General features: G+C 34.9%; 2 protein-coding genes and 1 long non-coding RNA gene across 5 annotated transcripts; 1 reads left to right on the forward strand and 2 right to left on the reverse strand.

Annotated features, from left to right (window-relative positions):
• Positions 1–33: 33 nt before the first annotated feature.
• On the forward strand, positions 34–6,582 carry MRPS22 (mitochondrial ribosomal protein S22). Of its 3 annotated transcripts, XM_087964994.1 has the most exons (9): positions 52–165; positions 1,291–1,468; positions 2,388–2,551; positions 2,636–2,800; positions 3,929–4,069; positions 4,554–4,637; positions 5,200–5,345; positions 5,968–6,076; positions 6,356–6,582. In XM_087964994.1, exons 3-9 carry the CDS (start codon positions 2,423–2,425, stop codon positions 6,455–6,457), a joined length of 876 nt encoding a protein of 291 aa, XP_087821120.1. In that variant the 5' UTR covers positions 52–165; positions 1,291–1,468; positions 2,388–2,422; the 3' UTR covers positions 6,458–6,582. The 3 variants fall into 3 exon arrangements, with proteins under 3 accessions (XP_026519753.1, XP_087821118.1, XP_087821120.1); XM_026663968.2 differs by lacking the exon at positions 1,291–1,468 and having other exon boundaries at positions 34–165; XM_087964992.1 differs by lacking the exons at positions 1,291–1,468; positions 6,356–6,582 and having other exon boundaries at positions 34–165; positions 5,968–6,274.
• On the reverse strand, positions 3,081–4,036 carry LOC148130918 (uncharacterized). Its single transcript, XR_015749467.1, has 2 exons — positions 3,905–4,036; positions 3,081–3,129 (listed from the first exon to the last, which is right to left on the reverse strand). It is a non-coding gene; the product is annotated as an uncharacterized LOC148130918 (long non-coding RNA).
• COPB2 (coat protein complex I subunit beta 2) lies at positions 6,054–23,775 on the reverse strand. Its single transcript, XM_026663953.2, has 22 exons — positions 23,582–23,775; positions 21,706–21,843; positions 21,283–21,369; positions 19,378–19,504; positions 18,852–19,000; positions 18,003–18,149; positions 17,098–17,197; positions 16,697–16,839; positions 16,294–16,493; positions 15,854–15,964; positions 15,621–15,709; positions 15,425–15,531; positions 14,847–14,990; positions 14,206–14,336; positions 13,414–13,621; positions 12,659–12,769; positions 11,541–11,755; positions 10,820–10,912; positions 10,557–10,737; positions 10,401–10,466; positions 8,225–8,314; positions 6,054–6,952 (listed from the first exon to the last, which is right to left on the reverse strand). The coding sequence occupies exons 1-22, from the start codon at positions 23,582–23,584 to the stop codon at positions 6,860–6,862; spliced, it is 2,733 nt and encodes a 910-aa protein (XP_026519738.1). The 5' UTR covers positions 23,585–23,775; the 3' UTR covers positions 6,054–6,859.
• Between the last annotated feature and the right edge of the window lie 749 nt (positions 23,776–24,524).

The following is a 24,524-nucleotide window of genomic DNA, read 5'->3' on the forward strand; positions in this document are numbered from 1 at the left end:
CAGGACACACTGCGTCTTCTCCGGAACGGGTAGTTGGAGCCATTCCGGGTCAATCTAGCATGGCTTCGTTTGCAATAAGCGGTTGCTTTAGAAGCGGGAGGGCGGCTTTGTTGCTTCCAAGGTGTCTGCTAAGATGGAGGGGCTTTTGCGAAGGCCCGGGTGCAGGTGAGTGTTGGCGGGGGCATCAGGTAGAGTGGCCGTTTCTTAGAGTTACGGACAGCGGAGTAGAGGAGAGTACTCCGAGGGGAGGAGCAACCTTATTGAAAGGATACGAACAAACTATGGTTGTGGGATAGACGCTCGTCCTTTCCTCTCCGCTCGAATTCATGGATTTCATGCTTTGCCTGATTCAGGCTGCGAGATCCAAAAGACCATTAAGTAGCAGCAAGGAGATACCGTAAACTTTGCTGTCATTGCTCACCAGATTTTTCCAGATTTTTGCAACCCCATCTAAGTTGCTTAGTTCAGGCATCCACAACTCCTATCGGCTTCCTGGAAATCATCTGGACCGGTCCTATGTGAGCAAAGCAAAAGAAAACAAGTCATCAGGATTTTGGCAGCTCAATATGGGTCCTCCTAGGTTACAGGAATTGAAGCACATGATCCTTGGAAGGCATCAGACTGGAGAAAGTGTTCATTTGCCAAGCTGAAATGATTTCTTTCAAAACCAATATGCCTTAAAGCCTTATTCATCTCAATGGGATCAAGTGTCAGTTCATTGGGTTTATCCTTTTTGATCTCATTGCTAAGTTGGCAGTTCAATTGATATCTGTGGGAAATATTTTTTGTGATTTTTACTGGAACATCTGACTTTATGATAGTAGGATGTAAAAGTGTAAAAACTAACAGCGAAGACAGGAAGCTGCTTCCTCAGGCTATGTTTATCCATCATAATAATAAATACTATGTTGATTGATTATTTTGTATGTGAGTGGCTCTCATGGGTCTCAGACCAAAAGGGAAGGCTTAACTGAAATCTCAATGAAAAAAAATGCAGTTTTGCTCAGCTGGACTTACTAATGTATTTATAAGTGTAGTGCAAAAGGACAATAGACCTAAATTCTGTCATCTCATGTTATGGTCATCTAGTCATCAGTATTAACTCTGAGCAATTTGCTCCTACAGTCCATGAGCCTGAAGTCAGATCAGATTTTAGTTCCCAAAGACGTGTTTCTTTTGCTTTACATGTAATTCTCGATTTACAACTACAATTGGGGCCTGAATTTCTGATACTAAGCAAGGCAGTTGTTAAGCAAATTGCACCTGATTTTATAACCTTTTTTTCCACAGCACTTAATCATTTGGGCATTAAGTGAATCAGACTTTCTCCGTTAACTTTACTTGTTGGAACTGGCTGGGAAGGTTGCAAATGATGACCAAATGATTCTTGGATGCTGCCAAATGCTTGAAAATTTTTATCGTTTGATCATGGTGATGCTGTGATAAGTTGTAAGCACAAAGACCTATTGTAAGCCAATATTTTTTGATACTATTGTAACTTTGAACAGTTACTAAATGGTTGTAAATTGAGGACTAAAATAAAGTAGAATAGTATTCTGTGACTACTAACAAATTATGGGTAACAGCCACATGTGTGATATAGTGATTTACTTTATATTTTACTGTTTATAAATCTATTTTGATTCATGTCTCCTTGGATAGATTAAGGGAACAATTACTTTGTTAATAGTATCCTGGACTCGAACACTTCTTCAATCAAGATTAAAAATCTGTGTGAAATCCCTTTCATACTATTTATTTGCTGTACAGAATTAACTTAAGAGCCTTGAAATATGAAATCTCCATTCTCGTGCCCTTCAGCTGTGAGGGAGCTGCAACTTCCAAGCCAGCACCTGTTTGGGATTGACTTATATCCTTGGAAAGCACCCTAAGAACCACAGATTATATAGTGTCATCTCCAGGTGGATGGAAAACTCTATCGCAATAGTTCTGCTATTGTCACTTTGATGGGGAAGATAAGAGAGAGGGTATGCCAGGGTATACTTTATATCTCCCAAGATAACACTAGAATGGGACAGAATGGGAAATAATGCATAATAGTGAGGTGGAAAATATAAATTAAGCAATACAAAGTGTCTGCATCTTCTCCTGCCTTTCCAGAATGAACCTTGCAAGCCATGCATTTCTGTTTGTCCCCCGTGGCTTCTTGCCTTTTATTCACAGTATGATTCCTCGACCCATAAACAACCTATCACTGTAGTACAATTACGATACATGTATTTATTTGTGCTTAACCCCAGTTGCATATAAGATTTTAACTAACAGTTGATTAACTTAATTTTTTTAAAAAAAGTCATGATATAATTTAATGTTTTGCTGTTGTGTTCTAGCATTTATGTATTTTGTGTGAACAACTTGTTTTACAGAAGAAACCAAAACTGATGTTCCAAAGCCTTGTTTCATGGATGAAAAAGTTCAGAACTTGCTTTCCAAGATGACAGGGATGGACTTGCAGAAGATTTTCAAGGCAAGAAAACAAGAGCTTAATCCTCCTGTATACAAGGTCATGACAGAATCCCAGCTGGAAGAGGTACTTCAACTGTTCTATGACCATAAATAGAAGATATGTTGATTTGTTTCTATGTGATTACTTACATGATTTTTTCCCCCTTAGGCTTCAGAACAGGCTGTTAAGATGGCTAAAAAGTATCTCAAAATGCCTCCTGTACTGAATGTACGGGAACCAATTGATGATGTATTAGCTGAAGACAGGATAATTGATGGATCTGAGCCTTATAAATATGTTTTTACTGATTTAACGTATGACATCCCACACAATGTAAGTCTTTTAGATACCCATGGCAATAACACTGAAATGATGTATACCTTAATTCTATTTTCTGTTTCATTGATAGGCAGTGTTATACACAGAGCAGTAGCTTAATAGCTTATTTTTAAGACTAAATTTCAGTGAATGAGGCTTTTGATATCACTCATAGATTTATGGGAAATCAAAGTTTTTTCCAAGCATGCCACTTCATGACATGTTCCCATTGAATGTAAGATTGACGGGTTGAGCCATACTTTTTAGATGAGTTCTTTCTTTCTTTCGTTCTTTCTTTCGTTTTCTCAGACCTGAATTGCCTGTTATTTTTTCTTTGCAACATTCTGGAAGAAATCAAATGAACATTTAGAATCCCTTTCTGCAGTAAATAATCTATGTCTCTTGTACAGTTAGCTTTAAAATGGACTAAAGTGGTCCTCGAGTTATGACCACAATGGAACCCATTTCTGTTGCTAAGTGAGACCTTTAATGAATTTTGTCCCACTTTTGTCACCTTTCTTGTCATAGTTAAGTGAATCACTGAAGTTGTTAATAACATGGTTGTTAAGTGAATCAGGCTTCCCTATTGACTTTGCTTGTCAGAAAGATCACGTGACCCCGGGACACTGCTACTGTCATAAATTTGAGTCAGTTGCCAAGCATTTGAATTTTGATCACATGACCATAGGGACACTGCAATGGTCATCAGTGTGAAAAATGGTCATACGTAACTGAACAGACACTAAATGAATTGTTGTAAATCGGGGACTATCTGTAATAATGTTGGCAGAACAGTTTGGAAATGGCTACTGAATTCTACATAAGATCTCTTTGTAACTTATTTATCATTAGTTTTCTAAAAACAAAAATAAGTTGTCATAGAAGAATTGAGCCAGCAAGTTAAATTTCTAAATTTTCCCATAGAAATAACATTAGGATGAGTGAGTCCTTTGACTGGACATATCATGGATATGATTTCATTGTATATAAATACAATATATGTTACTCATTCAAATAGCTGCGAGGAATTTCTCAAAAGCCAGTTGATATTTTAAATATATATTAATTCCCGTCTAAAGTGAAAAGAATTCATGGCACTTTGATAAAATTGTACCTTACCTATGTTTTCTTTTTCAATTTCAGGAGCGATTCATTGTGGTTCGAGAAACAAATGGAGTATTACGCAAGGCCACTTGGGAAGAACGGGATAGGATGATACAGATCTACTTCCCAAAAGAAGGCCGTAAAATTGTGCCTTCATTCAGTGATAAAAATAGTGCAATGGTAAATATAAGAACATTAATTTTCCTTTCATAGTCTTTAGACTGACTTAGTTGGCTTATCAAATGCTTGTTATTTGGGGAAAATTGTCTAGCATTATCTTTTAAATTATTAGGCACCTAACTCCACCTTGTTAAACCATAATTTAGCATGTGAGTATGAATACGGGGAAATGTTCCCTCTCAGTCTTGTGTTCTAGTATAACTGGACTAAAAATAAGTTGAAGTCTATTTAAGGGTTTGATTAGTAAGTTGATATTAAAACTACAGGTATGTAGCGTTAATACCGGAATACTAATGATTCTTTGGTGGAATTAGGAAAGTTTACCTTCATTTGAACACTTGATTTACTTACCCGAATAGCTTTTATTCCTGTAATCTTACTGCAGAACTGGGCTAAGCATTTTAACAGCTTTATGGAAAATTTAAACCAAGGTTTTTGACATGAAATGCTACCTTTCATTTTTGTACAATGTGTCTTGTTTTAGACTATGTTTCTTCAGGACCGACATGAAGAACTCCTTGATCGCTGCCTTCTGCAGTTTGAGCCAGATTCAGCTGACTATATCAGAGTGAGTTATCAGTATTGCTCAGTGGAGAGGTGGAACTTAGGAATTGCTCATCAAAGTACTGTAGAGTAGAAGAAATTTTATGAACTCTTTAGCACTGTAGTGGATCTGAACTTCATTTAAACATTATTAATTCTGGCTACACTATTTTTATGTATTTTATTTATATCCTGTGAGAGTCCAACAACTCCTGATAACTTTAGACCGTGTAGAAACATTTGGTTTATAGGGAAGGTATATACATTAAGATTGTACTAAGAGGTGTGGTGGCAAAACACTGAGGAATCCTGGTAGTAAGAGTTATGATCATTAACATTAGAAAACATGAGTGGCCTGCAATTCATTTGCTGTACCTGTGGTTATTACTGACCTCCTGAAGTATGCTTTGCAAATCAGAAAGACAGGAGTTCAATATTTTCAGTAAGTACATAATACAATGTAAATTTTGATGACACTTGTTCAATCAGCTCATTCATGGCCTAAGATGAGAGCGCAGATCGCCTTGCAGTACATTTCTGGAAACAAATGCATTATGATTTGTAAATATGCTTAAATATCTGAACAGATTCATCATGAGACATACGAGGATATTGATAAAAATGGAAAATATGATCTGCTGCGTTCAACAAAATATTTTGGTGGGATGGTCTGGTATCTTGTAAGTAGAAAGAAAACAGAAGGATTGCTGCTGGACATGATTCAAAGAAATTTGTAAGTACTTTTGTAAGCCAATGTTTCTGTATGAAAGGAATTCACTGAACTATTTCATTTGGCATTATTGTATTAAAAATGACCCATGTTATTCATGTTATCTATTCAAATTGAAAGCTAAGCTGATTAGTATTTTTTGGAAGTTTCCCAAGAAATTCCACTGCTCTGGGCTAGACTGTGAAGTTTTTTTTCTTTTGGTTGACATTGGCAGTCTCTTCTATACAGCTGCTGAAAAACTGATTTCTGTGTAATCCCTAGGAGTTGAATTTCAGTTGAGAGCATATTATGTTTGTAGAAAAAATGTACTTCATAATTTTAATTAGAATTTTATTGCTCTTTAATTTTTTCTTGCTACTGTTACAACTATTTCATAAATAATTACCTGGTTTATTATGTTGTATCTTAGTTCTTAAGAACTGGATTTAAAATGTAACTTTAGTTACAGACAAGCTCGTTTTTTAACTAAAGTGTGCTATATAGTAGTGGCTTATTTAAAATTCATCAATATTCCTTTCACTGTATGCTAGTAACATTAAGCCACTTCCCACATTCTTATCAAAATGTTCAAATTAAATATATGAAACTATCTGGGAGTTGTTACAAATTAATTTCTGAATTTCAGGTTTGAAGATGCTATAAGTTTAATTAGCCTTTATCATATGCTCCATCCTGACTGTGAATCAGCAAGAGAGGCACAAGAACAAGATATCAAAGGGATAGATTTAATTAAGGTAGTATATACTTTTTATGAATGTAAAAAAGTTGAAAAAGCATACATCAGCATCCGCTGGGAGTCACAACATTGCATCTTCCTAGTGGCTTTGGAAATAAATGCAGTTTATTCATATTCAGAATTTGTTTTTCAATTTTGTGTAATTCTTTTCAGCCCTAATAGCTGTCAAATCCTTATTAGAAGTTTAGTCACATAAACTCACCATTTGCGTTTGAGTGCAGGATGTTATTTTCAAAATCATATTGGATACTTGATGATTGTTTTAATTTTTTTACAGGCATTTGCAAAGGCAGAAACATCAAGAGCCAGCTACATTGAACTTATCCTACAGGCTTATCAAGCACTTTCGCATAAGTCTGCAGCTTCACAAAATGACTAGATCAATAAAATCATTTAATGTCAAATATATGGGAAAGGAGTACATATGTACCCCATACAAAATGTACATAAATATCTAAAAGAACATTTTTATACCATGTATGATAAAAATTATTCCACAATTTCCTCAGCATGCCTACTTTTTCTTTCTTTTAAATCAATCTTATTCCTTTATACACCAGAGACTGAGGGAATCTGAAAGACATTTATTAGAGAATTGTTTGATCATGTGATATGAGCTTGCTACTGTATCTAAGGAGGCCTACATCACAAATGGGGAAATCTGTACTGTAAAAGACTGACCCTATTTATTTTTCATCTTAAATATAAAAAGAGCCACTTTTCAACAAGAAGACTACACTCAAGCATAACTAGGTGTAAGAATGTGCTTCAGCTTAAAAGTTCAGTCAGACATTTCTTCATCCAGAAAAATATCGGTGGTATCAATATCCTCCAATTCCAAGTTATCCAGATCTACATCTAGGTCCAATAAAACCTAAAACAAGACATAAGTAGTTAGGGCAGAAAAAAAATCTGTTATCTTTGCAAAAAAAAAAAAAAAGTAGACCATCATTTTGCAAGTTGTAATGGTCACCTGAGTAATGCAAATTGGTGTGGAGCCTTCTTGGCTGCAGGATGTTTTCTATCTTGTGTCACAGGGCAGAAAACATCTTGCAACCAAGGCTCCACACTTATTTGCACTACTCAGGTGACCCTGAGGACACAGATAAACCTCCAAGTGGCCTCAACTACTCTCTAAAAGAATACAAATGACCAGCTCTCTGCAAGGAATATGAATCCTTCCATTCCCCACCATCTAGACAGCTGAAGAAGCTTCTTAGATGAAAAGCAAAACATCTTCAAAGAAAAAAGTGCAGTTGCCTCCTGAAAAAGCACCTTTGGGACTTAAAAGTGTTAACTTGTTAGGATAAGTATACAATCCTTATTCAAGAGTCACAATTCTATAGTTACATATAAGTAGGTGGAAGGGATTGGTATTGCTATTACCACAGAATCCGTATCGGAATTAACAGTGCAGTAGTACATATAGTAATAAAGAGCTTGTAAAAGAAACTCCAGTCTATCATGCTTGGGATACAAAAAATAATTCCTAATAAATTAAGATAATCCATTTTAGTAAAAACAATATTTTGAACTACAATTATTGAAGTTTTTAATCATGTTGGCTCAATGCTGAAACTCATTAAGCTGTTGATATGATTAGCCATATTCACAATTTATTTCTTAGAAACAAATTGGAAAACAAATGTTTTAGAAAAAAACACTAATTAAAAACAATATATACTTTATTAGTGAGTTTCATACCTAAAGCTGATTAAAACCATTAATGAGGAAGATAGTACTTAAAATGTAAGAGGAAGATATTATGCTAGAAGTCAATAATTGTAGCTACATGCTAGGACCTACATTTGAACACAATGAAGTTAGCCTGTATTTAAAAATAATATCTTAATTTCCACTGCTCTTTGAAGGCAGTTAATTAGTATTTTAGAAAATAACGCAAAAAACTGATATAAGTGTCCTAAGGCAAAAAATTGATGTATTAGTGTAAATCGAGGGACAACTTACATGAAAGAAAGTTTACTTGCTTACAGTCAATGTATACTATGACTTGGCTCTACATAGCTTACAAAACAAATTTAATTTTGACACTATCATATAGAAACTTGAAACAAGGAAATTGCAGATATGTAGTAGATTAGAACTTCCAAAGTGCTAATTCTTTTTTTTTTTTGAGTAAATTTACCTTTTCATCTTTGATCTCATCTGAAACCTCTCTAGCAACTGGAGGCATTATTAGAGGACTAGGAGATGGGACTGATTCATCTTCTGGTTCCTTATAAAGAGAAGAAAGCACCCACTTATAATAAATAAATAATGTATACCAATCAATTTATTTTACTGACACATTTTTTTCCATTACTTATGGCTATCTACCAGAGACATTCTGTTCTCCTAACATAAACTGAACTTACAGTGAAACCTCAATTCTTTAGACCATCCATTCAGTGGACTTTAGAAGTACCAGATAAAAATTTACTGTCACCTTGTTATTTCTAAAGTAATCTGAACAATTTGTGTTACTACTTTTTAAAGATTTATCCCACCCTTATTACAGGTGGCACGTAGAGCCATTTGTGCGGGCACATGAGCCCCAGCCAAACTTACCTGCACTACGCATGTGCATGCCTCCCAGCTGATTTTTGGCCTGTTTGAGGCTGATTTCACTTCCCTGGAGGCTCGAAGGAAGCCTCTGTAGCCTCGGGGGGCCAAAAAACTGGCCTTCCAGAAACACCGGCAGTGCCGAAATGGACCTGTTTTCAGCCTTTCGAGGCTCCAGAGGCTTCCCTCGAGCTTCTGGGAGGGCGAAAACAGCCTCCCCCAAGCTCCAGAGGTCCTCCAGAGGCTGAAAACGGGCACTTCTGGTATTTCTGGAAGGCCCATTTTTCGGTCTCCCGAGGCTTCCTTCGAGCCTCGGGAGGGCAAAAACAGCTTCAAACAGGCCGAAAATCAGCTGGGAGGCATGCATATGCGCAGTGTAAATAAGGGGGTGGGGGTGTTATGTGCGCATGGGCGGGGGGCAGGGCGCATTGCATTGTGGGTGCTGGCATGCATGTGCGTGCGCTATTGCACGTGCGCACGCTTTCGGCACACCAGAACAAAAAGGTTCGCCACCAGTGCACTATACCAAACTGGCTCATTGTTATGTTATCCATCCACTTTGCATCAATTGTACTCATCATCTAGATCAGGGATGTCAAACTTGAGGCCTGCAGGCGGGATGCATCACATGCTGGCCCCGCCCGGTTTAGCGAAGTAGAAAAAAGTCCCAATATGTCCTTTGACGATGTGAATTTGACACCCCTGATCTAGATGCTTTTCAATCCATATGGGATAAACACAGCAGTGATTGCTCTTATAGATCATCACTGTTGTGACCTGTATGGGGAAGTTTTGTGCCTGGACCATCTGTGATAATCAAAAACACTCGTCATAGCAGTTCTGTTCTTTTCTAAGTAGATGGGTCTAGCTGAGGCAAGATAAGAAATTGTTCTAGTGAGAAATTTCAGGACTTTTTTTCTCTTCCTCCAACTTTTGTTGGCTCTTTTGAATCTGTTAAAATAAACTATGGAAAAGGACATTAGCTAGTACGTTTATAGTGCAATATCAAGTATTTTATTTATTTTTAAATATACAAAACTTTCAAGCTGTAGCCAGAAAATATTGTTTTTCATACATTGTCTTCATGGCGTGAAATACATTTTGTACTAAGTTTAGTTGCCTTTAATCTCATTTTTATGGCCTCCAAAGTTTATTAAAATCTGATTTTTTTCCACAGAGCATTCCAATGATCATTTTTTTCTACACTAGAACTTTTAAAATCTTCACATTAAGTAGTTAATGTTGGACTATGAATTTATCATTTTGAGTTGATACGAATAGCCAAAATATTTCAAACTAGAACAATTCTAAGGAAAATAAATGAAGAATGCACACTTGCCTATCAAATACTATCTTCTGCATTCTACAATGCTGTATAAATAAATAGAATCATCTGTATAAATCCATAAAAATGGATTTTCAAAAACTCTGAAATGCTATAAAGTATTTATTTGTACTAGGGACTGGCATTATTTTCTGCAGTGCGATGCAATTTTGGGGTCCATACCAAAAAGGGTGAGACCATTTATCATGTACTTTTTCCATATTTTTTTTCTCTTAACAATTTTTTTCCTACTAGAAAACTAGAATGATCACTTATCAGAGGTCTGAATTACATAATTGGAAAAGGATTTATAAATCATGCAATGCTTACAAAAATATTTATCATAAAAGCCTTTTTCTGGGGGGATATTTGTCCAGCCCTTCTTTCCTTGGTGCTCTCTAAAAAGTGTGATTTCCTCAAATGTATTAATACTAACCTCTGATACTTTGTTTTGCACTGTGAAATCTTTGGTTTCTTCCATGATATTTCTTTCTTCATTTGGCTAAAAACAAAAATAAATAATGAATCAGCAGTACTTCACTGACTCTCGACTGCTAAATTCCAAAACTGTTGGTAACTTGCATCAACTTACAGTAACTAGAGGGTATTCACTGGCTGGCCGTGATATGGTTTGGGAATTTTTTATGTATTCTTCAGCAACAAATGCTTCCTTCAATCCAGGAAACAAATTTTCATACTCTGTGGGATCAGCTAGAGATTCAGCAGCTTTCTGGTTGATTTTAGAAAGATTTTCTCTCCATAGTTTTACAACCCTGAAACACATTACCATTGTAAGAAGCTTAATTTTGAAGAAAATATTTATACTATGTACCATAGATTTCATAGTTCAGTTACCTTGAAACTTGACTTGGCAAATATGTTCGTGCTAAGAAAGCTGCTTCTGGTAATCGTCCAGTTTTAATCAAAAGTTCAAGACAATTGTCAAGCCTACAATGAAACAAGTTCTCTTTTAAAAAATGGGTTTAAATTAGTAATATAACAAAGTGTGAAAAGAAAAGTGTGCCTACAATATTTCTATAGCGCTATAAAAATCTTCAAAACAAACCTATTTACCATTGGTTCAATATGTGTTCCTGACATTGGATCTATGTAACAATAATATTACATGCCTGTACTTGTTTCCAATTCAATTCCTGACACAATTTAAAATGCAGGTTTAATATATTAAGTACTTTAGGCTTTGGCACCTTGATGCTTGTAGCACTGCCACCTATCATCTGTATAAGCCTGTTCTATTAGAGCAAGGAGAGAGAAACTCCAGGTCTGTCACTTCTAAGGAATGAGAAGAGCTGAGCATTGATGACAACAGTGTTTTTTAATATGTGGGCCTAGGAACTCTAGGAGTCCCCCATGATTCTCAGTGGTCCACTAAAACAATCTGCCAGCTTATGTAGAAAAAAATAACAGAATATTAAATTGCCATTAAGTGACTCAGGACCGCATCAATTTAATTTTTAACATAAATATCAAATATAACCCAGACAACATAGGAATGTTTATTTTTTGAGGATACTTAGGAAATGCTACTGAATATGACAGAACGTTTGATACTTACTCTCCTTGCAGAAAGTAGCTCATAAATGCTACATTGTTTTTGCCATCTTTTTCTGCTCCTTCAGCTAGCTTGTTCACCATACTAGTATTTCCTGAAGCTGTGGCTAAAAGCAATAAGCCACCGTAGTCTTGTGCATGATGCAGACATTCTTGGGCAAGGCCAAATTGGCACTTATTGATGGCAAGTTCAGCTAGCTGCTTCCACTTCTGCTCAGACTATAGAAACAAAATATTTTCTCTTTTGAGTATCAAACATGTTAAATGGTTTTGAAGATCATTTGGTTCTGCTAGGGCTATTTTTTTATTTCTTTTTTACACTTTCTCTTGTGTATATTATTTAAAGAAAAAGATTAAATTTAAGAAAAAATATTATGAACTGTTTATCATATCAAAGCTATGAATATGCCTTTTCTAAAGAGCAGTGTTTGGATGTGTTTAATGTGTTTGATTTATAGAAAATTATTCCTAGACAATTCAACGTTCGGATGATCACTAAACCATAAACTCTTGGTAAGTAAGAACTTAGGAAGATTTTGAGCTATCTAAAAGCATGACCATTTCCCATCTGAGAAGAATCAACTGAATCATTCATAATTTTTCAAGGTGAGTATGTGTCCTTTTTAAACAATTCAGAAAAATGTGTCTTACTATTACTTCAGTATAGTGTAAGTCATTTAGACCATGATTTATCAATAATTTGGATAGGAATGATTTTTAAATTCAGTTCAACCATCACAAAAATAACTGGAATTCATTCTATTCCCAGGCACTCACAATTCTATTTCTTTTTCACAAATCAGATCTGGTGCTGATTTATATAAACATTTATTCTGTTACTAGGCTTATATGCAATTATAATTATGATTGACTCTGAACAGTTCAGTAGTAAGAATAAAAACAAAATTCAAAATGTACAGTAAATTATTGAAACTTTGAGGAAGTCTCTTCTCTTCTGAGAAAGACATATGAAACAAATATAATGACCTCTACTCTCGAGACCCATTCTTCATTGCTTTCCAAAAAGCAAATGGAGTTGGGGCAATCTAATATTGTTGAGGATTCTGTTCCAGAGGATGGGGGTATTTATACTATGATATTTTTAAGATGATACCAACATACCTCTGCTTCCAACGCAAGTTGATATGCAATCTTAAGCTCACCAAGCTGAAGAGCAAGCTCAAAACGGTGTTCTGGATCTGTTGATACGGCAAGTGCTTGCTGTTTGAAACCCTAAATACATTTTTAAAACAGCAACTTGTTACTAACACAATTTTCTTAACATCCTATAGAAAAGTGTGGTGTTTCCTGATTAGCTATAGTTTCAAATATTTAAGAATTAATGTTAATTGATAATTTTAATTTTGCTAAATATGCAGCTATGTAGTACTAACATAAGACTAAGCAATACAGGGTGCCTGTTATTCCCCGTCCCCATAATTCCTGGCACCTCAAGAATATCAAGATGGCATTAATAAACTCCAACTGTAAATTGCTGAAGTATAGCTCACTTTTCAAAAAGCAATACAGTAGTCTGATTACACCTATTTTACACCCAGGGATTACAAATAAGGGTTGACAATTCTGATAACCCTGCTTATTAATACATCATGGAGTCCTTGGTATTTTCTGCATTTGGCTGTTTGCTTGCAGACATCTCATTCTTGCTTGCTCTGACAATGTTGGTCAGAGTGTGGTTTTCTCCTTGTTAATTAATACATCTGATATTTTGTGAGTTCATAATTGGTCCTCTCTCACCCCGCAAAGAATATTGGGATATTTAATTTTAAACATAACCTCTGGTTATTCACAACATAAAATTCCACTACATATTAGATGTTTAGTTGTTATTGAAAGACTGGGGCAAAAGTTTTTACCTGCTTCTCAAGGAAGTGTGCAACTCTGGTCCTCTGTTCCTTTGGAATTGTAGGGAGAACTTTGTCTGCCATACTGAAGTCTCTCCTCATGACTGCAGTCTGATATTCTAGCACTGAGACTAGTAAGGAGTAACTCACTATATTTAATTCTTTATCACCAAGGTAAAGTCTGTTGTCTTTGGGTATATACCCTAATAAATACATTGTTCTTTAAGAAAATAAAAAGACAGAGAAAAGTATGTTTTAACACAGATGTAAAGTTGGGTTTGAGAAATAAGATTAAAGTAGATATTTATCTAACGTAAATAGGCAAATTGCATCAGCAAGCCTGTCCTAATTATGACTAGAACAATGAGGTATTATCAAACATAATAAACATACTGAGGCACTGACAATACTGGAAAAGTTTTTCCGAAGTAACCAATTAAAAGCAACTGTGCTGTAACCATTAATTTCCATAATTCTTCTTTTACCTTAAAAATACTGAGAAAAAAAGCTGAGAAATTGAGTAAAATATTGAGTCTTATGCATAACATTGAACAAACAATAAAGAGTTAGATTATGGAATCCTCCCACAATCAAGACCTTTACTGAAGCCCTATTAGAACTCCACCATATTACTACCAACATTCTGGAGTCCTCTCAACATTATTGCAATCTGAACAGTAACCTGAGGACTATATTTCTGTCAATTTCTGGCACAAGACCATATGCCTGTCCATCTATCCAGAAGAATGGCAGAATGATTTTACATCAATACCAATTATATCTTATGAGCTACAGAATGCTTACCGGTCCAAGTGTGCAATAGTGACAATTTCTCCTCCAACATAGTAGTTTAGTCTGTTCACAGAGCTTGTATAAATAAAACAGTCTCCCACCCAAAGTCCTGTTTTCACAATTTCTTGAATTTCACCAAGGACCTAGTGGAAGAATAAAGATTTTATACTTTGTAATATCCCAATAGATTCAGCAAAATGGTAACAGAACTTTAGCTATATTGGCAAATGATTGCATTATTTCATAAGCTCTGAAATGAAGACCTCTTAAAATATGAATTTGTCAAACTGAATAGTATTTTGCTAAAACAGTGACTTAATAAGCAAAAGACGAACATTCACTATCCATACATAGTTTGATATTTTATCATGAAGCAGAAATTCACAAGTATATTGATCTACACATTCACTTATTTTATCAGGAAAATGTATCTATACCAGGCGTGTCAAACTTGCGGTGTCATGTTGTTGTCATGTATCATGACGTATCATGATGTATCATGACTTTTTTGGTGGGTATAGCCAGCATGTGACGCATCTGGCCCGCAGCCCATGAGTTTGACACCTCTCATCTATACTAATACGACTGATTACAAGTTTATTTTTTATTTATTAACACGTTTGAGCAGGGATCAGATCCCACTGTACAAATACCTCAAAGGCATCTTCAATGCCATCTTCAGTGACTCCCTCATGTGTATCTTGTGCAGTTGCAACTTTTTCAGAAAGGTATTTCAGAATGAAGAATGATTCTTCTGTAGCAATGCAGACAAGTTCACCAGAGTCAGACCAAAAAATCTAAATCAAAACAACAGAAGCCATGGGTGGCGAAAAGTAAATATATTGAGCTGAATATTCTGCATTTGAAGAAAAATACTGTATTTATTATTAATAAATAATACGGTATTTATTGAATTTAAATATTTTCTTCAAAGAATTAAAATTTATACCAGCTTAGTTTTATAAAAAATTAAGATTTATTTACTTATACTCATTTCAAACAATTAACTGAGGATTTGGGATTAAAAACTCATTGGTATATAATAAAATTTAAAATCATGCTGTGCATTATAATTACATATAAACACCAAGATTCACATTCATTAGAATAAAACAAATTAATCTGGAGGGAAACTCATAACAATCTAGCCGCCATGGCTTCAGGTTTTCACCAATGTTCTAAAAATTAGGAGATTCTTAGATAATGAGATTCAGATGAAAAAACAACTCACATGTTTGGGTTGTATTTCAATTCTGCGTATCAGTTCTGTATTTTCCCAGTCATAATATGCCAAGCCATTGACAGATCGGACACCCAATAAGAAGCCACCATATATACCTGCATCAAAAAGATACAGAAATTAGTATTTTAGTAGAAAATGCTCCATCTGACTAAATATAATACTAAGCATTAAGTGCATAGCTTGCCTTCTGCTCCAAAATCAGGTTTAAAGGATTTCTTCTCTTTGAAGTTTTTAAATATCTTGACACTACTGTTGCTTTCCCTGATTGCATACCTGTACATAAAAGAATTCAATATAACTTTAACATGCCAATGCACATAATAAGCAAGCAACAATAGGTTTTTACATTTTAACTGATCTACTTCATATGTCACATAAGCTAATATGCAAAACTCTTACTATGATTACTGTACTTACTCAGAAGAATCATGTGCCCAGGCAAACTCCTGAGCGGAGCCAAAGCTTTTGTTTCTCAGTGCCATAGCAGTATAAATGATATATTCACCATCCCCACATACTACTACAAATCTGAAAAAAGTGAACATAACAAAAACATTAGTAAATCAGGTATATAAAAATGTTTTGTCTGTAAGACTCAAAATAGTATTAGAAAAATATATATAAAACAGTGGTCTTGTATGCACAAAGTCCTGGGTATACTCAAATAGCACTGTTAAAAAAATAAAGTTTTTTTTTATTCATAAAATTATTTATCAATGTCAACAAAACTGGCTTGGCAGTGATGGCGTAATTTAGATTAACAGAGTTCCATACAGTATTTTCCTAAAATGCCTTTAGCTCTACATATAATTTAAGACAAACCTTTCCCCCGAAACCTTCTGAAAAATGAACCTTACCGTCCATTCGGATTATGCTGAATAGTTTGAGGATATATTTCACAGCTGCCCATATCTTTCACTGCAAGCGGTAGCCTCTCCCCATCTTTTATTTCTGTATCTCCCATTGCTTTGAGATTAGCTTGCTGAATTTCTGAATGCTTGGCCCAAATAATCTTTCCATTTGCATCCATTGACATGGCTGGCTCTTCCCGACCAAGCTAGTAAGGAGAAAATTAAAATGAAAATAGAATAAAACATCCTATACTTTCTCCAACCACTTTGCTTACATCTATGACATTTACAAAAAGTAAGAAAAATCACCAATGCGAAATGCTTAACCAGTGTCTGTTTCTCACTTATGAAAAATAGCCAATTATTCATCTGGTGGATATCAATTATAGGTTTTCTAAGACAAACATACTTTGACAATGATGCTACCCTCATCATATCCAAGGGCCACATTGTTTGATCCTCTTAAGCTTGCAACACACCACACACGTTCCATGCCATAATTCAAAGTACTTTCCAGACGGTAAGTGCTCGAATGCCAGATGCGAACAGTTCCTGTATTTTTTTTAAAAAAAGACACCATAAATAAACCTATACCATGATTTATTATTAGGTTTTCTTTACCAATCAAATCAGGAATATTCCTATGAAATCTGGATTTGAATAACTCATAATCTTAAAGCAAAAAATGTATACAATATGGTTGTGATAGACGTATCTATTTTTATTGTTATAATATATGGGAGTGGAGTAAATAATATACTGCTCTAAACAAAATGTTGAATTAGTTTCATAGAAGAATATCTAGATTACCATCTTCAGAGCCAGTGATGATAATAGGAAGTTCAGGGTGAAAACTGACACAAGAAACGTTCTGTGCATGTCCCTCCAGAATTTGCACACATGTTTTATTCTAAGAGAAAATAATGAAAATAATTGATAAAAGATTCAATTGCATATCATAATTATTACCATAATCAAGATTCAATTTCACTGGTAAAATAATGGCAATAATGATAATTTACTAAATTTATATGCTGTCCAATTCTCTCTCTTTTTTTTTTTACATTAAAACTGAACATCACAAGTTCTTTATTAAGTAGGCAACTGGAGCCTGCAGATTAAGCTTTCCCAACACACATTTAAGCTTTCCCTTGCATTCCACAGGCTGCAAATCCTGTGAGAGAATTCAGAGAAAAAAATAACCGATAACTCACTGGCGGCAAAAGGAAGCCCACGATCTCTGCCTAGGACAAGGCAATGGGTCCAGGCAGTCTGTCCAAACCCCCCCTTCAAGAAATCATGGTGACTTCAACATCAACAAATGGAAAAAATAGTGTGGTTTTGCTTTGGTGTTGCTGACATGGACACTTGGGCCAAGTTCCAAAAGGGTTTGTCTTCACTTTGAGGGCTCCAGGTTGCATATCCCCATTTGCACTTTCCAAGCTTTCCATTTGTTCCTGGGGACACCTAGTCATGAAATTATGTCTTCCTCCCTCAAGGACCTGCGGACTTCAACTCCCAAAAGTCCTGAGCTGGCCAATTCTCAATGACTCTTAAATGATACAGTGAGTTTTTAGAAACATGTTTAGCATTCTCCAACAACAATCTTTAAATGAATAACAAAACATAACCATAAATCCAGTTTTCAGTTAAAACTCAACACGTACAGCTATTTTGTATTACCCCCAAATGGTTTAGAAATCAGTATCTCATACCTGATAATCCCAGATCTTAACCAGACGATCATCTGCTCCTGAAATTAGGTAAGGTTTATCACCTCCACTGTAATAATCAATACTATTTACACCTTTCTCGTGTCCTTCTAAAGTAAAGTTGGGTGAAGAAGAGCCAAGCTGCCACACCTTGCAAAAAAATGAAATTAGATTCTTTAAAAAACAGTAGGCATAGTAGATATGCCACAAGTTAATAAATACAGAGTGATTCTGAAACCTTCAGCTACATTAAATTTATAATATTCTGCTCAAATTCTGAAGTAAAATTAAATCAGAAAGCAAAAATAGATCATTCTAAGAAGAATTTAAAATCTTAATATATTAGAAGTTAGTTCAGTTTTCCAAATAAACAACGAAATTGAATACATTATGAACTTGCTGAAACAATTTCAAGCTTAATCAAAAGGCATAACATAAAAAACTTTTTTCTTAAGTCTGTCACTTTCTGCATCATGAGCTGATCTTAGCTATCATACTGAATCTCCACAGTCCATACCTTGAACCCTCAAACAATAGCTAATTAAAGCTAAAACTAATAGCTAAAGCTAATTAAAGCAAAAACTGCATTCCAATGAAATGTTTTAATAACCCCACATACTTAAAAGCAACCAAGTAGACTTGTATTATTGATAATCAACTTCTGTAAATTCACTACACCATAAGCAATCTATATTAGTTTAACTAGGTACCTGGAAGTTGTCAATGCTACCACAGAAGTAGCTAAACATTTACAAAGTGATGAAATTATTTCATTTTAAATCAATAATTTTGACTTTCCAAGTAATAGTAGCTACTATTTCCAAAATGAAATTAGTCATGCATATATCATACCTTGATTGTTCTATCCAGAGAGGTACTAGCAAACTGGTTATTGTCCTTAGGATTTATGACAATCTGCATTACATAATGAGTATGCCCTTCAAACACTTGAGAACAAGCCCATTTTTTATCCCAGTCCCATAGTTTAATAAGCATGTCATCTACGGGAGACAAAGAACATATATCATTGCAATTTCTTCTATCATAACTATTACCCACTTCACAAAAAATGCACATTTTACTACAATGAAAAATTTAACTTAGGAACTAAGCGGTATACATGTTTAACCACCTTGCAATAGTCAAATAGTCTTGAAATTTAGAAACAAATTTATAAAATCTACTTGACAAAAAAGATAAAAGCTAGACAACACATCAAGCATACAACTATAAATACTGGCATTCTGTAGTTTTCCATCAAAACTGATGGAAATAGTATTGAATTATTCAATTACAAAAAAGTGCTTCAACCTTCAGAAAAAGGTTTTGACCTCAGTGAATAAATAGAAAGTTGCCAAGAAAGTATTAATATACTTACCACTGCTAGTTAGAATGAAAGGCTGTGTAGGATGCACGGCAATGCAGCGAATATAATCTGAGTGTGCTTCAAACATATGTACTCTTTCTAAAGTATTATAGTTGAAAACTTTAATTTGCATATCATCCTGTGGGGAAAAAAATTCAAAGGAATAATTAAAAGCATCACCGATTGAACTGTTATGATGAATGACTGAGAAAATGAGTGCAGAATACAAGGAGGATGAAATGTTCTCAACGTATAAAAGAGTATACTGAAGTTGTATCGAGTGGAATTTGGGAGAAAATGGAAATTAAAGGAAATGAGAGGAGTGAAAGAAATGGAATACAGTTACTGCAGTTAGCAAAAGTAAATGATTTATGAAAAAATGATGAAATTGATAAGAGTGAATGAAATGTGTACATTAATAGAAGATGATGTGGAAGATAGTTGGAGAAAAAATATTAGGAAACCTGAGTGTTGTGTGTAGTAAAATCTGAATTGTAATATATAAAAAAGCATACTTATTAAAATACTGACAAAATAATTTTATTTGAATTTTTAGCTGCCCAACTCCAATGGGAAGATAACAAAATGAACAGTCCAGAATTATTTAAAAAAAATATAAAGGTAAAGATAAAAGTTTTCCTTGTCCAGTCTATCAGACTCTAGGGGCGGTGCTCATCTGTTTCTTAGCAGAGGGAGCCAGCATTGTCTGAAGACCCTTTCTGTGGTGTTGTGGCCAGCAAAGTCACATGAAATGCTGATAACTTCCTACCAAAATGCTATCTATTTATCTACTTGCATTTGCATGCTTTTGAACTGCTAGATAGGCAGGAGCTGTGGCAAGTAACGGAAGCTCACCCCATCGCATGACACTCAGGTCTTGAAGCAGGTTGTTAGCTTTTCAGCTGACAAGCTCAGTGTCTTTATCTGTTGACCCAGTGCACCCCCATGAAAATATCAAATCAGAGAGACAGACTAACCTAAAATACTCTAATAAACAGATCAATAAACAGAACAAAAATGAGCCCTAATAATAAAACATAAATTCCAGGCCAGGCACCAAAAGTCAACATATTGATTGCTAATATGATCAGGGAAATACAACAAAAATAAAGCATGCACGATAATTGATTACTAGATTGTTGTACGCCACCCAGAGTTACTTTTTTGTGAGATAGACAGCCATATAAATTTGATGAATGATTCAATAATGAAATGTTTAATGAAGCATTCAAATCAAACAGAGTGTAAGACAACAATATATGCTATCCCCTTGACTGTTTCATGAATAAAAACACGAGGAATGTTGTGATGACTTTAGAGATTAGGAATATGTACTTTTCCGTGCAAATGTCTGATGTTTGATTGTATGATTCTTTTTTATATTGTTTTCTGTTCATGAATTGATCTCCAATTGATCTTAATATCATGGAAAGCTCAATTAATACTATTATGTGACCAAGTTTTATAATGACATGCTTAAAAACCTAACCAAATTACTTGTTACACAATAATACAGTATGATTTTATTTGCCTTTTCTATTTTTCCCTTTTTCAGGATATTAACACACTAGAAATAATAAAAATATTACACTATATTTTATAAACAAAATACATGTAAAACAACTTCATTTTATCTTTATTAAACTGACAGCTTCACTAGCATATAGATTGTCAAAGCCGTTCTCACCCTGGTCAATAGTTAATTTGGGGAAAATCCAGAAGTGCAGGCAAACTAAAAATCCTAAATTTCCATATTAAGATGGGGAATAAATTTTAATTGTTAAACTGTGGATATTGTATAATTGTACATAAAAATTATCACAATTAAATGTAAACGTCAGGATCTCTAACTTCAGTAAACTATAGTATATCTCAGTAGACTTTCAGAAATACATATGACACAAAGAAACAACTTACAGCTCCTGTAACAACCCAGTTCTTTCTTGCCACAAATTTAGCTGCTCTGACAGGTAAGTCACATACTTCAAAAGTTTTCACTAGTGTCTGAAAATAAAATAGTTTTGATTATTTTCACGCAAATAGCGTTATTATTTGTCATGTAAATTATTGCCTTCTTAGGCTAGACTAGAGCTATAATTTTACAATAATTTTGTTCTAATGCTACATAAACCTGGTATTGAGGGGGGGGGAATACAAGGAAAAATACTAATACTATAAATGTAACCTTTAATGGGAGGACATGAGACTTAAGTAAAAAATGTATTGCATCAAATTAATTAAAAAAACATACATAAGGAGTATTATTTTTGCATAAATCTATCTCCATAAAACAATTATCTTTTCACAAGGTTTACCAACTATATTTAATATCAGGCTTACTTGTGTTTCATGGTTCCAAACACAAACACTGCCATTGTAAAGGCTAGCCAACATCCATGGTTCTGTGGGATGCAAGTCCACACTCTTCACTCGGTCAGATCGAGCTGTTAGTTTCCGCTTTATATCAAGTCGGAGAGGCTAAACAGAGGAAAATTTATTAGGCTATTTCAAACACAAACAGATCTATTAAAAATGAAAATAAAAGCTTGGTTATAGTTATGTAAGAATATACTATCGTTCTTTCTGCAATGTGTCAGTTTAGTTTCTCATATAGGTGATGTTTGAAGTTTTTCATGAATTTATGAACCCCAGACCATAAAACAAAGTAAGTAAACAAATATTGTCATTGACTTCACAAAAACATTCATTATTGTGTAAAAAGAGAACGACTATTATGTAAATTAATCAAAATAAGATTTATGGCAATACAAAATAATCCCAGTAGTGATATTAACAAACAGTTTGGACAGCTCTTAGAAATGGGCAGGAATGCAATTGTACAAATGGAACAAGAGACCTCTAACTTGTGAGAACTGTAAAACACTGAAAGCAAAAGCTTCAATATAATTTTTTTTTAATGAGATGCCTCTTTAATATAATCATAACTATTAAGAGCAAAAGTCATTGGCAAATCATGAAGATTTTATCTTTTTATGTTCCAGATTTCTAGTCCTTCACTCATGTCTGAAAATGAAATACAATAATCAAAAAAGGAACACTCTGAAAAGGTTGAACTAATCAGAGCTGATGGTACTGGATCAAGTCATGACACTATTTCAGTTAAAAACAACCTGGCAGTCTCATTCCTCTCAGTGATAAAACAACTGCACTCTGTTCAAAAATGTATTTAAGCATATGCATTTCTACCTCTAAACCTCCGGAACATACAGATTTAGTTTTGAACAAATAATGGAGAATCATTACAAGAATCATGCAACTTTACCAATAACTCAACGGTTAGGTCCTAACCCATGGGTTAGCTATGGGGCACTGGCACTTATTTTTTAGTCCTAATTTAATATTCTACATTAAGGCAATTATTATCCATACTGACAAAATCTGGATGGGCCATTGGATGGAACACCACAAAACAGAAAAGTCTCCTTGCTGCCAATAGTGATTGTCGGGTTAGGCTCAGTAATACAGTCTGAAAAGGGCATGAATGAAAGCAACCATTACAGCATTGTTCACTGTTCATATATCATATTATAACAGAGCATGTACTTCAAAGCCTCTCCTTTTCCCAGCAACATTTGGAGCAGATAATGAGCTAAGTCCCGGTAAAATAACTGACAAAAAATTGAACCAGGAGGTAATGCCTAGCAATTAAATCCTCTCAGATCATAGATGACAATTTTAACAAGGTTCCCACAACAAAGAGAACCGAAAAAATTCAAATCGTATGAACCCAAGCGGGCTCTTTTGATTCAACAGCATCTACTGCAAAGGCAAATTGGCAGAAATAAATGAAATCAAGGTCCAAATCAACCAAAAGAGTTCTCCTCGCCCTATCCATTTAAACAGCGTTGCCATTTTTCGACGGAAAACAGATTTTGCAAAGAAATCATCAAAGACGGGTTTGCTCTCGCAGTATATTCGGAATAAAAGTCACGGTTGGATTTCTGCTTATTGCACGGCTCAGGAACACGCCGAGCTTCTATCGACTAACCTACACAAACAGCTGCTTGGAAGAGCAACGCGGAGGCTCTTGCATGAATTGAGGTGGAAGCAAACAAACCGAGTCTCTTCCACACGTATTCCTGACTCGACCCTTGTTCGATCCAGCTACGTTCCTCTGACCTCCGGGGCCTACTATTCATATGGCAGCCTCCACTAAAACTCCTGTTTTTGAGACTCTCAACTGGCCCCGGCTTACCATAGCGCTGGCTCCGGCGTCGGCTGCTCAGGACACCCAACTTGCTGAGGTCCGCTCCCAGCTCAATTCACCGACGTGGAGTTTCCGGCTTCAATTGTTCTCGCGATAACCAAAAACTAAACGAGAATGTCGGGCAAATACTCTTCCGGCGTCCCTTCTGAGCTAGGATTTGGAGATTAAAGAAAGGTAGAGATAAGAAAAAGTGAAGAGGAGCTTACTCCACTCTTTTGTCATTCTCTATTAAGAGAGCATTTACAAGAAACTACTAAATGTACTATAATATAATACCATACATATTTACTGGCTAAAGCTCATATTGTGTCTATATAAAATAAACCCTGAACTGTCTTTTAAATAAATTACTGAACTGTCTTTTAAAGCCAGGCTGGAAAAATCTGCAGACTTTGTGCATGTTTTTCCTGATGATTAACAATTATTGGATTTTAAAAAATATGTTCAAAATGAAAGAGTTGCATTTTTCTATATGGATACTTATTTTTCTTTCTCAAACGGGCCTTAACTGGAATAATTAAATATAAGAAAATAAAATGAAATGATTGGTTATGTAAAATAAATATAAATGCAATAACCTAAGTTTAAAAATGGAAATGAAATGGCCACCCAGTCTAGAATTACTTGAAGATTGTGTATGTCATCCTATAGGATTTCTCTGGTAATATTACATTACTAACTAGAGCATACAAAACATTTGCTAGACCAATACTCAAATACAGCTCATCAGTCTGGAACCCACATTACGTATCTGATATTAACACAGTTGAGAAAGTCCAGAAATATTTCACAAGAAGAGTTCTCCACTCCTCTACTCTTTGTAGAATACCTTATGCCACCAGACTCGAAATTCTAGACCTAGAAAATTTAGAATTACGCCACCTTCGGTTGATCTAAGTATAGTATATAAAATCATACGTTGCAATGTCCT

This window comes from Notechis scutatus, chromosome 4, assembly GCF_049901735.1.
Source record: "Notechis scutatus isolate UNSWTSFEM ecotype Mainland chromosome 4, rNotScu1.2, whole genome shotgun sequence".
NCBI classification, from domain to species: domain Eukaryota; kingdom Metazoa; phylum Chordata; class Lepidosauria; order Squamata; family Elapidae; genus Notechis; species Notechis scutatus.